At 42.1% G+C, this 14,506-nt stretch overlaps 1 protein-coding gene across 8 annotated transcripts in view; it reads left to right on the forward strand.

The window, feature by feature from the left end:
- SPATA13 (spermatogenesis associated 13) overlaps nucleotides 1-14,506 on the forward strand; it is a 116,442-nt gene that overhangs the window by 94,053 nt on the left and 7,883 nt on the right. For 7 of the 8 annotated variants that reach the window (XM_030476858.1, XM_030476863.1, XM_030476861.1 and 4 more), the window contains 7 exons: nucleotides 4,194-4,330; nucleotides 4,742-4,921; nucleotides 5,785-5,970; nucleotides 8,597-8,776; nucleotides 9,419-9,651; nucleotides 12,098-12,227; nucleotides 12,767-13,139. In XM_030476858.1, the coding sequence (XP_030332718.1) occupies nucleotides 4,194-4,330; nucleotides 4,742-4,921; nucleotides 5,785-5,970; nucleotides 8,597-8,776; nucleotides 9,419-9,651; nucleotides 12,098-12,227; nucleotides 12,767-13,139 (1,419 nt within the window). Of the gene's footprint in view, nucleotides 1-4,193; nucleotides 4,331-4,741; nucleotides 4,922-5,784; nucleotides 5,971-8,596; nucleotides 8,777-9,418; nucleotides 9,652-11,356; nucleotides 11,689-12,097; nucleotides 12,228-12,766; nucleotides 13,140-14,506 lie in introns of those variants that run through there. The other variant, XM_030476864.1, reaches the window with a different exon arrangement.

Below are 14,506 nucleotides of genomic sequence, written 5' to 3' on the forward strand. Positions count from 1 at the left end.
TACTGGAAGGCTGCTATGAGGTCACCACGCAGCCTTCTCTTCTCCAGGCTGAACAGCCCCAACTTCCTCAGCCTGTCTTCATATGGGAGGTGCTCCAGCCCTCTTATCATCCTCGTGGCCCTCCTCTGGACTCGCTCCAACAGCTCCATGTCCTTTTTATGTTGAGGACACCAGAACTGTACACAGTACTCCAAGTGAGGTCTCACAAGAGCAGAGTAGAGGGGCAGGATCACCTCCTTCGACCTGCTGGCCACGCTTCTTTTGATGCAGCCCAGGATACGGTTGGCTTTCTGGGCTGCAAGCGCACACTGCCGGCTCATGTTAAGCTTCTCGTCAACCAACACCCCCAAGTCCTTTTCTGCAGGGCTGCTCTGAATCTCTTCTCTGCCCAGCCTGTAGCAGTGCCTGGGATTGCCCCGACCCAGATGCAGACCCGACCTTGCAGCAATAAAAAATAGGGGGATTCAGAAGAGGGTTCCTATCAGCCTCCTGAACAATGCAGCCAAGTCTGGACTTTTGTAGGAAGATGGCATTAACATTGCAGGGCGATGTTTGGCCTTTCCTTTTCCATCTGAGGCAGCGCTAGGGGAACCCATGTGATTTCAGTGGGTGTTGAGAGGTCACTGCATGCAGAAATGCCTCTAGGGTTTTGTGAACACATCCCTGGAGGAGGCAGTTCCCTGTAACAGGACAGGCTCAGCTGAGCAACACAGTTTGCAGGTAAAGAATGAACCATAAAGATTATGGAGCTTTCCAAGATGTAAGTGCAGTGCTGTGTACAAGCACAGATTGCAGCAGGCTTTGTACTCTGCTGATGAGAGTAGCTCCTGCCTTTGCTTCCAGTGCATGAACTGATCCAGCTTCACTGCACAACAACGCAGGTGTGAGGGTGGTAAATGCTGGCCCATGGTGAATGAATGAGGTTGTGCTCTGGCTGGGTCAGTCCCAGTGAAAGCTGGACTATTCGGGTGCTTTCCTGCTTCATTCCCTGTTTTCTGGAGCAGCTGAATTAAGTTTGTAGTTTCAAGAAGAAATTGTCTCTGTCCTCCCTTCTTTTCTTGGGAGCAGCCTGCTGCAGCCTTAACACTTTAGCTGCTTGTGCCCTAAATAATGATACAGCATTTGCCTGTGAAGCAAGAGAAGTTTTAATAACCATGCAATAAGTACCTTCATTGTTTACTTCTGCTGGAATTTTAACCGGTATAATATAACAAAGATAGACCGATACTCGTAACAGTGTGGTAACACAAGGAACTCCCAGCTCCCGTCCAAATAGTCCTTCCCTTTGAATTGCAGTCATTTGAATATAGATTGAAATCACATTAAGCTTCTGTAATGAAAAACAAATGCACTCCTTGGCTGGCTGCGTTTGAGACGCTGGGGCTCTCTGGGAGCACTCTGGGCGGCACAGGCGGCTGCAGGCACAGCGCCGGGGCCCAGCAACCAGGTTTTCGTTTCTTTTCTGGAACTTCCTCCCTAAGGGCACCCCATGATTTCAGAGCGCTCGCGGCCAGCCGGAGCGCGCTGCTGGCAGTTCCCGGCTGGGCTCGGCCGCAGAGGCACGGCTGGGAGCCCATCGCATCGCACTGTTCCTGCTCGCTGCGGCTAGCTCGGAGTCTTTTGTGATCCTCCGCCAGCCCTCCAGGACCCAGCATCACCTGTTAGAAGTCAGACCCTTGCCCTGGGGTTGAGTCTGACTGCAGCATGGTAGCCCGGGGGGGAATGGCACGGTTTTGGAGTCTGGAGAGCCTTCAGATGGGTACGTATGAGGATAACATGCTCTCTCGCGTGCTGATTTTGCAGTGTTTTCAGAGTGAACTGATAAACTGTGGCAGGCGGGGGGCCTGATTCTGATTATGCTTATACCGTGTCACCCACAGGAGCCTTCAGCCTTACACTGGTGACAGAGCTGCTAGGAGATCAGAACCAGTACCAGCCTATTAAGTTTTTGCATCCTGTTGGTGCGATCAGAAAGCCCACCCCTACCTCTGATATTTCTGTCTGTAAACAATAGAGGACTAGATGGAGAATGCAAGCGACTCATTTGCACTTGAGTCTAACTATGAAGACAATGTAAGCTTGTTGGTTTGGTACAGAAAAATGGACAGTTATCTGTCCCCAAATTGCACTCATTTTTCATCTAGAGCCAAGTGAATTAGGTTATTTTGGTGTGCTGTTGTTACTGGAACAAACCGTTAGGCAGTACTTATAGTACAACAGAGATGTATAAAGGATCACTGGGATTAATTTTTTTGGTGTTGCTTTATAGGCTGAAAATTGATGTAATGAATTATTTATTTGCAGATTTATTTTTTTCTGTAAAGCAGTTTCAGTAAGTTTCACAAGATGTATTTTAAAAGTTTGTCAGTACTCACATTTATGAATCTGTAGGAAAAAAAAAAAGAGTTATTTTTTTACATAGAGATTCTGCATCCTGTCTGGTGAGGCAGATTATACCATTATTATGAGTTTATATTTAAAATGCTGGGGAGTAGAACAGAACAGCCAAATAGCTATGTTCTGTTACATCAAGACTATGCTGTATTTTTCCACTTTTAAAGAAAAGAAAAATTTTCCAAGTTTTTTTAGTGAATCTGTGCAGTAATCAGTTTTAATGTTTCTTGTGAATTAATACCCAAATGACCAAAGATGCTAATGTTGGTGTGAGTGTCCATAAGGAGGGGGTTAAGGTGTTTCTTCCTGTAAGTTAAATAATGGATAGGCAGTGGTGTGCCTTTTCGTTGTGTAGGTGTGTGGAGTAAAGCCAGGAGACATCTCTGTGTGACTCTTACCCATCCGGAGCCCAGAGCTCAGCAGGCAGCTGGTACTCAGACTTGAAGCAGAGCAGAGAAGAGGCAGGGTCAGGGCCCTGCTGCTCAGCCTTGCTGCTAGATTCAGGTGGCAGGTTTGATAACTCCACTGAAAGGTCCCTTTCCAGGCACCGTGGAGTGAAAGAGATGCTCTGCAGGCTGCGTGGCAACTTATGTGGGACACACTAACCATTAGAAAAGGACCTCAGTGCTACCAGCTCATTCTGATTTTTTAAAAATTATTGTTGTTGTTATTATTATTCTTTTTTAATTGGATTTGTGAGCATTGTATGATCTTCAGCCTCTTAGTTATTGACTGCTTGGGACTGCTATAGGAATAAATCCTTGAGGATAAATTATCAAGGACCAGAGGGTGCGCTCAAGCACTGAGCCACTGGTCATGAACGCTCCTTGATTACCAGCTCATCCCCTGCTCTGACATTACAGCTGGCTTTGAAAGGCAAACCTACTCTGAAAGAGCCTAGCACTGACCACTCAGTATTACTTGGTCCTGAGATCAGTCCCCAGTCCTCTTCATCTGCCAGGACAGAGATGATCACCAAAAGGATCTACCACCCAGTGATGTACTCCAAATGGGTTTTACAGTTTGTTTGTTTGGTGTTTTTTGTACATGTAAACTGCAGATTTACATGTGCATAGTGACGGTCACATGATGTTTCTCTTAGTTTATGTGGCTGTGTAATAAGATGAAGCCCATCATAGTTCTGGCCTCTATTTCCTTACAAAGCTGCCTCTTTGGTCAGAAGATGTACCACTGTCAAACCAAGACTTTCTTTGTGATTTGAGGCAATTAGAACAAGTGTTTTCTCAGGCAGTCCAGACTCTTTGTCTCCCTAGAGGTACCTGTAGGTACCTTGGTGCTGCCAGAGCCTCCCCCAGCACATAGGAGAGGTGGTGGCAGCCAGCTCAGAGTGGGGGTGGGTGGGCACAGAGGTGTTGGGTCCCTGAAGGGATGCAACGATGTGACAGCACCCAGCCTGGGACTGACAGTAGCCCCCTCTGCCCGTTGGAGCTCTCTCATCTGCCATGTGGGAAATGGCATTGCGACCTCTCAGTGGATTCATATCATTTGGGATTTCCTCTGGGTAAAAAAATTAAAAAATAATGGTTGTAGTTCTGGTTTTTGGGCACAAAATGGAAAATTTCTAAGTTTCATCAGCTCCTAAATGAGAAAATTCCAAAGAGTAAAAAGTATTTAATGGTGGAAAAGTGGTTTTCCTGAGAGCTCTGCTGTCCTTCACTTCTGCTGTTATTGTTATATTAGTGACAACAAAAGCAACTTCTCAGCAATTCCTCTTGCATTGTTTTTTTTGAGGAATCATAAAAATGATGAAGCAAACAGCTGTTGCACCTTTATTTTAGTTGCTGCAGATGGTGGGACTGAATCTTCAGCCTTAGTGGATGACAATGGCAGTGAGGAAGATTACAGTTATGAGGAGCTCTGCCAAGCCACTCCCAGGTACCTGCAGCCCGGAGGGGAACAGCTAGCAATAAATGAGGTAATGTCCTGGGCTTTGCATTGCTGTATCAATGTGGGGTGGGGGTGTTTTCCAGATCTGAGGTTTCATATTAATAAAAAGTGGAATGGCAATAGCCAGCGTGGTGAAGAATCCAGCAGCCATGGTGTCCTGTCTCTGGCAAGGCCCATGGGCCAATGCCAGGGGAGGAGCACAGTGACTAGTACTTCAGTGGGAGTGTAACTTTTTAGCCTATGTAACTGCTCTGAAGTAGGACTCTTAATTGTTCTCCCTAAAAAATATATGCCTGGATTTCTGAAAATCCAGAATTTTAGTTTTATCCTGTAATAGGAGGAATCATGGGCACTCTATGGAGGTGTTTTGATCTTCTAGTAGTTTAGAAACAGCTGTTCATCATTTGTCCTTCACAACCTCATTTTCTTCCCATCTTAGCTGATAAGTGATGGCAGCATTGTCTATGCAGAAGCTCTCTGGGACCATGTGACTATGGATGATCAAGAGCTGGGCTTCAAAGCTGGAGATGTCATTAGAGTTCTAGAAGCTTCCAACAAAGACTGGTGGTGGGGAAGAAATGAGGACAAGGAAGCCTGGTTTCCAGCAAGCTTTGTCAGGGTGAGTAACTCTCTTACACAAGTGATTCTCAGCATCTTTGTATCTGAACATCAGTGGTGTAACTCCTAATGACTTCACAAGGAAAAAAGCCATAGAGAATCACACCCCAAGATTCCTTAGCTCCTCTGACACCTTTTAATCAGGCTTCTTCTTTGTGTGGTCCTTTTGTAACCAAAGGAATTTCTCAAGCAGAAATGAGGGCAGCAGAAAGCTCAACCAGGAGCAATCAGTCTATACAGAAAGGACACATCATCTTTCACAGGGGAGTGGGGAAAGCTATGCTGCAGGGATTTCTTGTTAAAATAGGGCTTAATTTATTATCACAACATTGTGTAGGAATCTGGTTCACAGTCTGACCTCCCCGGTTAGAACTCAGCCAGATTAATGACAGTGTAACTCTTGAATGGCATAAAATTGAACCATGTTTTAGAGATTAATATAAAATACTTTTTGAGAGCCTGTAATGAAGCTTGAGCCACAGTGTATGAAGTACTACATAAAGTGCAAGAGATAGTTCCTGCCTTTGCCCTTCCCTGCTCTCCAGCCAATATGTGCAATCAGACAAAGCCGAAAAAGCAGGTGCTGTTATCCCCATCGTATAGATGGGGAACTGGGGCAGAGGGAGACTATTTAAAAGTGCCTGAGTTGTCTGCTTTTGTAATTTTTACCAGTATGCTGGCTTGGCTAAAATAACACATAAACTATTAATGAGAGTCAGAAACCAGTTCAAGTCTGAAAAACACACAGGCAATACATTTCCATAGCAGGTCCTCTCTTGATTGTAAGAAGTTTATAACTGTTTTATCACATTTTGTAAAAGTTTGCTGCTTTACTCTAGTTTGCTTTGTTTGTTCTGGCTGCAGCTGCGAGTTAATCAGGAAGAAGTGCCAGAAAATTGTAGTAGTATCCAGGATGAAGAACAAGATGCTGACACTAGCAAGCATCGCCAGAAAATAGCTGAAAACAAGGATCAGATGAGAACCAACGTTATACAGGAAATTATGAACACAGAACGAGTCTATATCAAGCATCTCAAGGACATCTGTGAGGTACATGCTTTTACCTAAGGGCATTCTGCCCTAGTGTGAATAAAACATCCCATAGAAGCTGAGAAACAGAGTGGTTTCTCGTACCGGAATATTCCCAGTTGCTCTTCTGAGGCTGTCAGTCAGACCCTTCTTGTGTCCTCAGCTTTCCTCGGCTGACTGCCACAAGGCACCATATCCTTTAAAAAAACCCAGACATTCCACTTTTGGCATGGAAAAAGTGCTTTGTATTACCTGACTGCTAGTTCCATAATAATGAGAGAAGGAAGTCAAGTTTATTTAGGACTTTTTATCACTTGGTTTAGATAGAAAACTTTCAGTAACTTTAATAAAATTAATTACATTTCAATTTTTGAAAGTAACTTTTTTGTTGGAGGCCCACACTTGGTCAAAAAGCTTCTTGATACTTTTCACTGAAGTTTGCCTCTTCTCATGTGGACTGTGATGCATTTGACCTATATTTGACTTATATTTGTGGTTAGCATCTGGAAAGGTGCTAAGCAACCTACCAAAATATTCTTTGTACCCTTAGTTTGCTAGGTCTGTCTATATTTGTCATGTTGCCATCCTTTAGTCCACCACTCACCATTAGATTCTTTCATGGACAACAAAACAGACAAGACAGCAGTGGGTTGTGGTTTTGTTTGTTTTTAGATCAGGCCTTTTTCATGCATTTTGAAGAAAGAAATAAGGGAAAACAGATAAAAATTGGTTGCTAATGAGCTAATTTTAAAACATTAAATTTAAGTTTTGTCATTTAGATTTGCTGTTTACTTAAGCTAGTAGGCTTAACTGTGTGCCTAAAAGATCAGGGAGAAATTTTTACATGCAGCTGTGCTGCTGCCATGGTTCTCTGACGTAGTTTGCTGACAGCATGAGTTCTAGGACATGACTTTCATATTTTACTGACCTATTAATTCTTAGACTGATATTATTACTTATTTTTCTCTAATACATCTATTCTGTACCTGTTTTTTAAAATCTGCCATGCCTCTCAGTTTAGTACAGGAGAGAAAACACACATTTTCCAAGTAGAAAAGTGATGCTCCATGTTCAACATCTGGAGTAGAGATGGTCTGCTTTCCTCAGAGTCAATCTGTAGAGCGATGCAAGTAGGATGTAAGGCTGAAAATAAATAAGACTAAGTCAGAAAAGCTACTGCAGATAGTAATCCAAATTTGCAAACTCTGCACTAGAATGAATCGCTATGGCTGGTGCAGTCAGGATCACGAAGCTGGACCATACCCAGAAAAGTATATTACATACAGTAGGTGTCTGCAGTCCACATTACAAGAGCTGCACAGGGATTAGTTTTCCTTGTTGGAGTTATCCTCCTAACAGTAGTAAATGTAGTAGCTGGCTTGCAACGTAGCCATTGCACAGCTCTCAGAGCAGATGGTTGTGAGGGAGACAGGAATATTCATGACAGTGCCAGCATTATTCAGGGTTGTTTCCTGGTAAATCTCACCGGAGCAGTTGCAAGGCTTTTTACAGCTGTCTGCTCCCAGAGCAATTTGGGGGAAACCTATCTGAAAGCAGCCAGAGGCAGATAACCCCCATCACACCAGCTAACCTTCTCACTCATCTGCATCCTGGTGCTGTAGCTGATATGAAAGTATGAGCACAGCAGCTATTCCTGGATATTCCTGGTCTAGCAGAAGGTGTCCCTGCCCCTGGCAGGGGGGTTGGAACTGTATGATCTTTAAGGTCCCTTCCAACCCAAACCAGTCTATGATATTCAGCCCCTGCACTGTATCCTCCTTGCCATGCTCAGCTTTGTAGATCAGGTACCTGAGGATGTGCCGGCTGTGTGTGGCAGCTGCTGCTGCATGTTTCAGCCCTGAGAGGCCCCTGCTCTACCTTTGCTTCTTAGTTATGCAAATGCCAATGCAATCTAATGTCAGTTACTGATGGCAGAGGACTCGGTTGTGTATCTACTTAATACTGCATACAAACCAAGTGAACTGGACCCCTGTGATGTTCTTACAAGTAAAGAGAGAAGAACTAGAAAATCAACTGCATTTTTATGTGCAGTCTTGCCAATACCTCTTGCCAGTTGCCTCCTGCCTGTACCATACAGATTTTACCAAACAGCAGCATTCTGAATGACACATATGTTCTTCATTTTGCTTCTCTGGCAAAACTTAGACTCTGCCCTACTTACCTAGTGGTTAAGGATCTAGTACTTTAACCTTGGTAGAAACTGTCTTTTAATGAACTATTTTAGGGTTTATTCTTACCTGCATAGAGAAAAATTGTTATGGCACAAGAGAAATTGCTACCAAAAAGCACAGCAGCTGAAGTAGGAGCATGCATGGAGCCTTACACCAGGCTTGCCTTCAGCTTGGTGGGTAGTCATAACAAGGAGATGTAAATGGGCTTTACACACTCTACAGGTTTCTGGCTCCCTGATTCATTTATGGCACTGTGAGACAGAAGTTGGACTGCAAAAGTCAATGTGTAAACATTTCAGATGCAGATGTGAAATTGCATGTCTCTGTGTGTGTGGCTGGGAAACCACTCACCTGTGTGTGGATCATGGGGGTTTTTCCCACTCAAGTGGCCTTGTTCAGGGTAGAACCTGTTTTGACATCTTCAAACTAAAGAGTGTTTTTAATTTCATTTGCAGGGTTATATTCGGCAGTGTCGCAAACATACAGGAATGTTCACCACAGCTCAGTTAAGCACCATTTTTGGAAATATTGAAGATATTTACAAGTTCCAAAGGAAGTTTCTGAAGGATCTTGAGAAACAGTACAACAAAGAGGAACCTCATCTAAGCAAAATAGGGTCATGTTTTCTTCAACATGTATGTTGCAAAAGTCAATTTCATTTAAGAAATTAACAAAATATGATAAAAAAATGCTAAGTTGCCATGTTAGGAAGGGATTTTAGTAACAAGTGCTTATCAAATACTAAACTATGTATATTATTTTGGAATGTGAAATAATTTCTAATTAAAGAATTATTTAAATGTCTTAGATTTCTCCTCATCTTTAGCAAGCATGTAACTTTGTGTACAATTCTGTTTCCTTACCAAAACTATAATGATTACAGATGAGCAGGACTATTTGCAGTGATCTTACATGGGGCATGCATAAAGTTCCTGAAGAAAATAAGGAAAGAAGGTGGTGGGGAAAGAGGCTGTGAGTTCATGATAGACACTTGCTAAGCCTATAGCTGTCTTCCCGAAAGAAAAGTACTTAAAGTGGGTTTGATTATCCTCACTCAATGGGGGCCTCTATTTCTGTGTTCTGACGAAGAAGGTACATAGTTTTGACAGTTACAAAGTAGATTTCTGCATAGTTTCAAGGTTGATCAGCCTGGAAATAATATAAGGGGTGGATTAATTAATCTAATCAGATATAATAGATGTTACAAAAATATCTTTCCTCTTTATAGACAAATACTTTAGTTAAAGCTTTGACTTTTTTTTGGTTTTTTTTAATAGCAAGAAGGCTTTGCTATTTATTCGGAGTATTGTAACAATCATCCCAGTGCCTGCATTGAACTTTCCAACCTAATGAAACAGGGCAAATACCGTCACTTCTTTGAGGCTTGTCGCTTGCTTCAGCAGATGATTGACATTGCCATTGATGGTTTTCTTCTCACTCCGGTTCAGAAAATCTGCAAATACCCCCTGCAGCTTGCAGAATTGCTCAAATACACCACACAGGAGCACAGGTGAGAGAATGAATACAGATAAACATTACAAGATTTGTATAATAGTAATAACACCTAATTACTCAAGTTTTCTGGATGACACAACACTGAAGCTTTTGAGATCTGGGACAAAACTCCCATAGACCACTACACACAGGAGCTTCTTACTAAAATGGGCATCTTGGGACCATCACAAATACTAACAAAAGCAGTATCTGAAAATTGAGCACAGAGGACTAACAGGATTCAGGGCAGAATGAGGAATAAGTGACAGAGGGAGAAGGAAAGGAAGAAGCTGCTGAAATAGGATGTAGAGAGGAATGTGTAAATCAGAGTGGAAAAAAAAGCACCAATGTGTCAAAGAAATGAAGGAGAAGGAATTCCACATTAAAAAGGAGGAAGCTGCATAAATATTGTGGAGACAAAAAAAGGTAAAGAGGGCCTTAGCAAAATAACCAACACAATCTAAGCAAGCTTGGAGGTAATGTTTTAGGAAATTATTAGTAATAAACATTGCCTTCATTTGCAATACAGTCCAGATATTAGAGTTCCAGCTGGGGTAGATAAGAATTGAAGTTGCAGGTTATTACTCTCTCTAGTATATCCCTGGCCTGATTAAATATCTGACTAAATTAAGATTTTATCTTTAAATGTCTTGCCTTTTTACCTTGTACATTGCAAGAAAATTGTTCCATTGTGACCCTTGCGCTCAAAGTCCAAATGTAGCCTGAGGCAATGCTTCCTTGGCCAAAGTCTGCACTTCTTTAACCTTGAGAAAACTCCCCTTGGAGACCAGGGTTTTTTTTTGTTGGGGGCAAAATGTGAAGTATTGTATTCAAAAATGTTTTGAAAAATGTGAAGTATTGTATTGAAGGGGATGTGAAATACTGACGGTCAGGTGTGAAATGCCCCCATTCAATTCAGTGGCTACCTGGGAAGTCCTGCAATAACAATTACTAAACACAGCTATTTCTTTCACTGCTACTAATCTAGAAAGATTATTCTGTGAGCTATTAAACCTGCAGATGAAGTGACAGCAAGGTCCTGCTACCTCCTACCCATAGTACCTGTTTTCCTCATCTGTGGCACAGCACCCAGAGATGCCTACAAGCACAGACAGGCACCTGGTGTACAGAGGTGCTCACAAACAAGCAGACCTACACCCACACAGAGTCTTGGTAAAGCTCCAGCCAACTGGGTTTTTTTGGTAGCTTTTTGTTTTGTTTTCATAAAAAGTTGGAAGATCTGATGTGCACAGCCTGCCATGAAGGCCACGGGTTATGCAGCAAGCGTGGAATAGCATACTCGCCAACAGAGAAAGAAGGAACTGAGATAAGGAAGGACAAGAGTAGCAGCATGGATATCATGCGGTCACGCTGTGGGCCACCTCCCTGATGTTAGTAGGATCCTGTTATTGTTAATCTCACTTTTTGTATACAGTGTGGCAGAAAAGAGTTTCTATGGATATAAATAGAGAGAGGAGAGTAACACACAGATGTAAAAGAGAAGCTCATCCATCAGCGGCAGCTGATGAAAATAGGAACTGAGAGAGAAACAGATAAAAAGGACAGCGAGGCCAGCCTCTTTGCAGTATTATTTCTGGCTCATGCAGTTTTCTACCTCTAGCTTCTTTTTCTGCAAGAGGCATTCTGATAAAGGGGGGAAGGCAGCTGATCTGCTGGGACTCTAAGGCAAGAGATATGTCTCTCTCCTTCTCTCATCTCAGAGACTCCATTTGAGGAAAGTAAAGGAGTGATGGAGACTATTCAAAGGGGAATGAAAACCTGGGGAGATTCATAAGCATGAGGGAAGCAGAGCAATAGAAGAAGGACAGGAGGCTTGCATTTGAGCTGCAGCAGGAAGAGGAGGGTGGCTGTCTTGGCTCTTATGTACTTGTTCCATGAAAACAGGTCACTTTGTCAACATTATCTTCTTTAATTCCTCTCTTTGGTGCCCATGTCCTTGGTTCCCTCACTCACCCTGTTTGAGATTGCTTTCAATATTTTTTTTTTGCTCATATAGCATTCTCCATTTGCGTTCATTGACCCATTGGGAACAAGAAGGAGAAAATACTGTTGTTAAACATAATTAAAGGAATGCCCTTCCCAATAAAATCCCACTAAAATCGTGCTTAAAAACAATTTCCTTTGGTGAAATGTGGTTATCACTGAGATCAGTGGGAGTTCTATCATTGTTTTCAATAGAAACAGTATTGCAATCATTAATCTACCTCCTCTGCTTCCTTCCACCAGTTTAATAATTTGCTTAGCAGTACAGCAGCACTGAATTGTACAGACCACCATGTGAGGTTCAGGATAGCTGAAAATCAGGTTTCTCTTATTTAAGTACCCTGAGTTAGAGGTATACATGGGCAATGGGGGCTAATAATTCAAGCACCATGTCTCATTTTGTGATTGCATCATATCCATTGCATAAGTGATCTTTGAAACATGCTTACATTTCACAGTGATTATAACAACATAAAAGCTGCATATGAGGCTATGAAGAATGTAGCATGCCTGATCAATGAGCGAAAACGAAGACTAGAAAGCATAGACAAGATTGCATGTTGGCAAGTCTCTATCGTAGGCTGGGAGGTAAGTGTCAGTTTGTCCCTTTCCTGAGCAAAGGTACTGTGTACAGTACTTCATGTGCTCTGCGGGGTATGTCTTTCTGTGTAGTAGGTTGTTTATGGTCACTGCTCAGTTAAAAGTCCAGTTGCTTCATTTGCAGTGATTCTGTTACTGATTACCTGTTTATAAATCAGGAAGACCAGCATGTATTAACATGGACACTTGTCTTTGAGATGACGCTGGATTGAGATGAAAAAATGGATTTTTTAGAAACGCTAAACCTATTGAATCTCCTTTGGATTTATTGGTTCTGTCAGAACTTGAACCTGCTTCACTGGCTGTCATGAGTTTCCTCATGATTTATGCAGAAATAAAGTAGAGCAGAACCACATTGAGTTTGTCTGTATGAGATTATCTATCTACATCCTATGACATTTTCAAATCTACTAATAAAAATACAAAAATTAATGAACTTAAGACTTGATTGTAAAATGAGACTGGTTAGGCACACAGTAAGATCTTAATGTACTATTTACTTACTACATACGTATATATCTTCTCAGGGACCAGATGTGTTAGCCAGAAGCTCAGAACTGATCCACTCAGGAGAGCTGACCAAAATATCAAAGCAAGGCAAAAGCCAGCAGAGGACTTTCTTCCTTTTTGACCATCAGCTTGTGTTCTGTAAGAAGGACTTACTGAGAAGGGACATCTTGTATTATAAGGATCGTATTGACATGGACGAGATGGAAATTGTGGACACTGAAGATGGCAGAGACAAAGACTTTAACATTAATGTCAAGAATGCTTTTAAGATAATAAACAGAGCAACAGAAGAGATTCATTTGTTCTGTGCAAAAAAACAGGAGGATAAAAAGAAATGGATGGAGGCCTGCAAGAATGAAAGGAGAAGAGTTCAGGAAGACAAGGAAATGGGTGAGTGGAGGGATTTCCTCTCTAAAAGGTCGTAAAAAAAAAAGGGAAATGTTCTCGCTTTTACACTTCTTTATGCATTGTGCAGCTGTGCACTCTGCCTTCTGGAACTGGTGTCTCTTTCTTACCCAACATGACCTTTAGCTGTGTAAGGGAAGTCTCTTCAGGTGTGTGTGTGCACACACCTTCAGATGTGCCATTGCAGGCCAAAGGTCCAGGGTGGTTAGCTATGACATCCGTATCACAGTGTAACCCATGTCATTCTGGTGCATTAGGGAGCAGAATGAGATATGAGATAGGACAAGATGCAATTCACCAAGACCAATCAATAATAGAAATCCATCCAAAATCCTATCACTTTTGTATGAATCATAGGCCCAAAACATATGTTCCTAAAGAACACTTTCTTATAAAGCCAAGCAGCAATAATTGTAGATTTATACTGTCCATGTTATAAAATGGCACCTCCTGTATCCAGGAGACCTGTGCAGTTGCATGGTGTCATTAGTTACAGACCCAACAATAGCACCCCTGGATAGTTTATAGAGAAATGAAGCCTAACCTTCAGTGAGCAAGAACAAAGGTAGCAAGTCCTCTGGATCAGCTCCAGACTGTGCCTGTGGGACACTCTAAAGACAGTGTCTTCCACATCAATATATATTTAGGATTGGATTTTTTTGGTGTTCTTTTTTTGGGGTGGATGCCAGCGGGAGCTGGTGATGGAGTGTGTGTCATAGTTTCATGCTTCCTTTAAGATCAGTGACACTAGCTCCAGCAAAATTTCATTGGCAAAACACACACAAAGAAGACAGCAATGCTAATAAGAAAAATAAATCTCTTTCTAATATTCCTAAAGAAGTAATGAAATTGTTAGTGCATCTATGTGTTGACTGCAGGAGAACTTATCCTTTTTATAACACTCTTCAGACGTAGGCTTTGGATGACAGCAGGTTAAAACTGGAGGTGCAGTGTAGTGGATGATTTAACTCAGAAATTATTAAAATGTAAACAAGATGCCAAACCTCATATTCCATGTTCACTTAAAACACCTTGTCAGAAGACTAGGAAGACAGGAATAACCCTTGGATTACAAATTTAAACCTTTTGATCTTAGTGGCTTTCTCTTGTTTGGTAGAAGAGAATACAACAAAGTAAGGCCTCCTCCATGTGTTGTAGATAGCCTGTAAGCTGAAGAAAATGCTTTCAAGTTTACCAATTCATGTTCTAAAACCAGTTTTAATTCTTCCCCATTGCACCGTTGCAAGTAACCCAAATTGTCTCCAGTCTAGAGCAAAATGAAGCAGCCACAGCTAAACTTTCCTGAAACTTTCCAAACCCAGCTCTTCTGTGCTGAATGTCACAGTGTGACA

This window comes from Strigops habroptila, chromosome 2, assembly GCF_004027225.2.
Source record: "Strigops habroptila isolate Jane chromosome 2, bStrHab1.2.pri, whole genome shotgun sequence".
NCBI lineage: Eukaryota > Metazoa > Chordata > Aves > Psittaciformes > Psittacidae > Strigops > Strigops habroptila.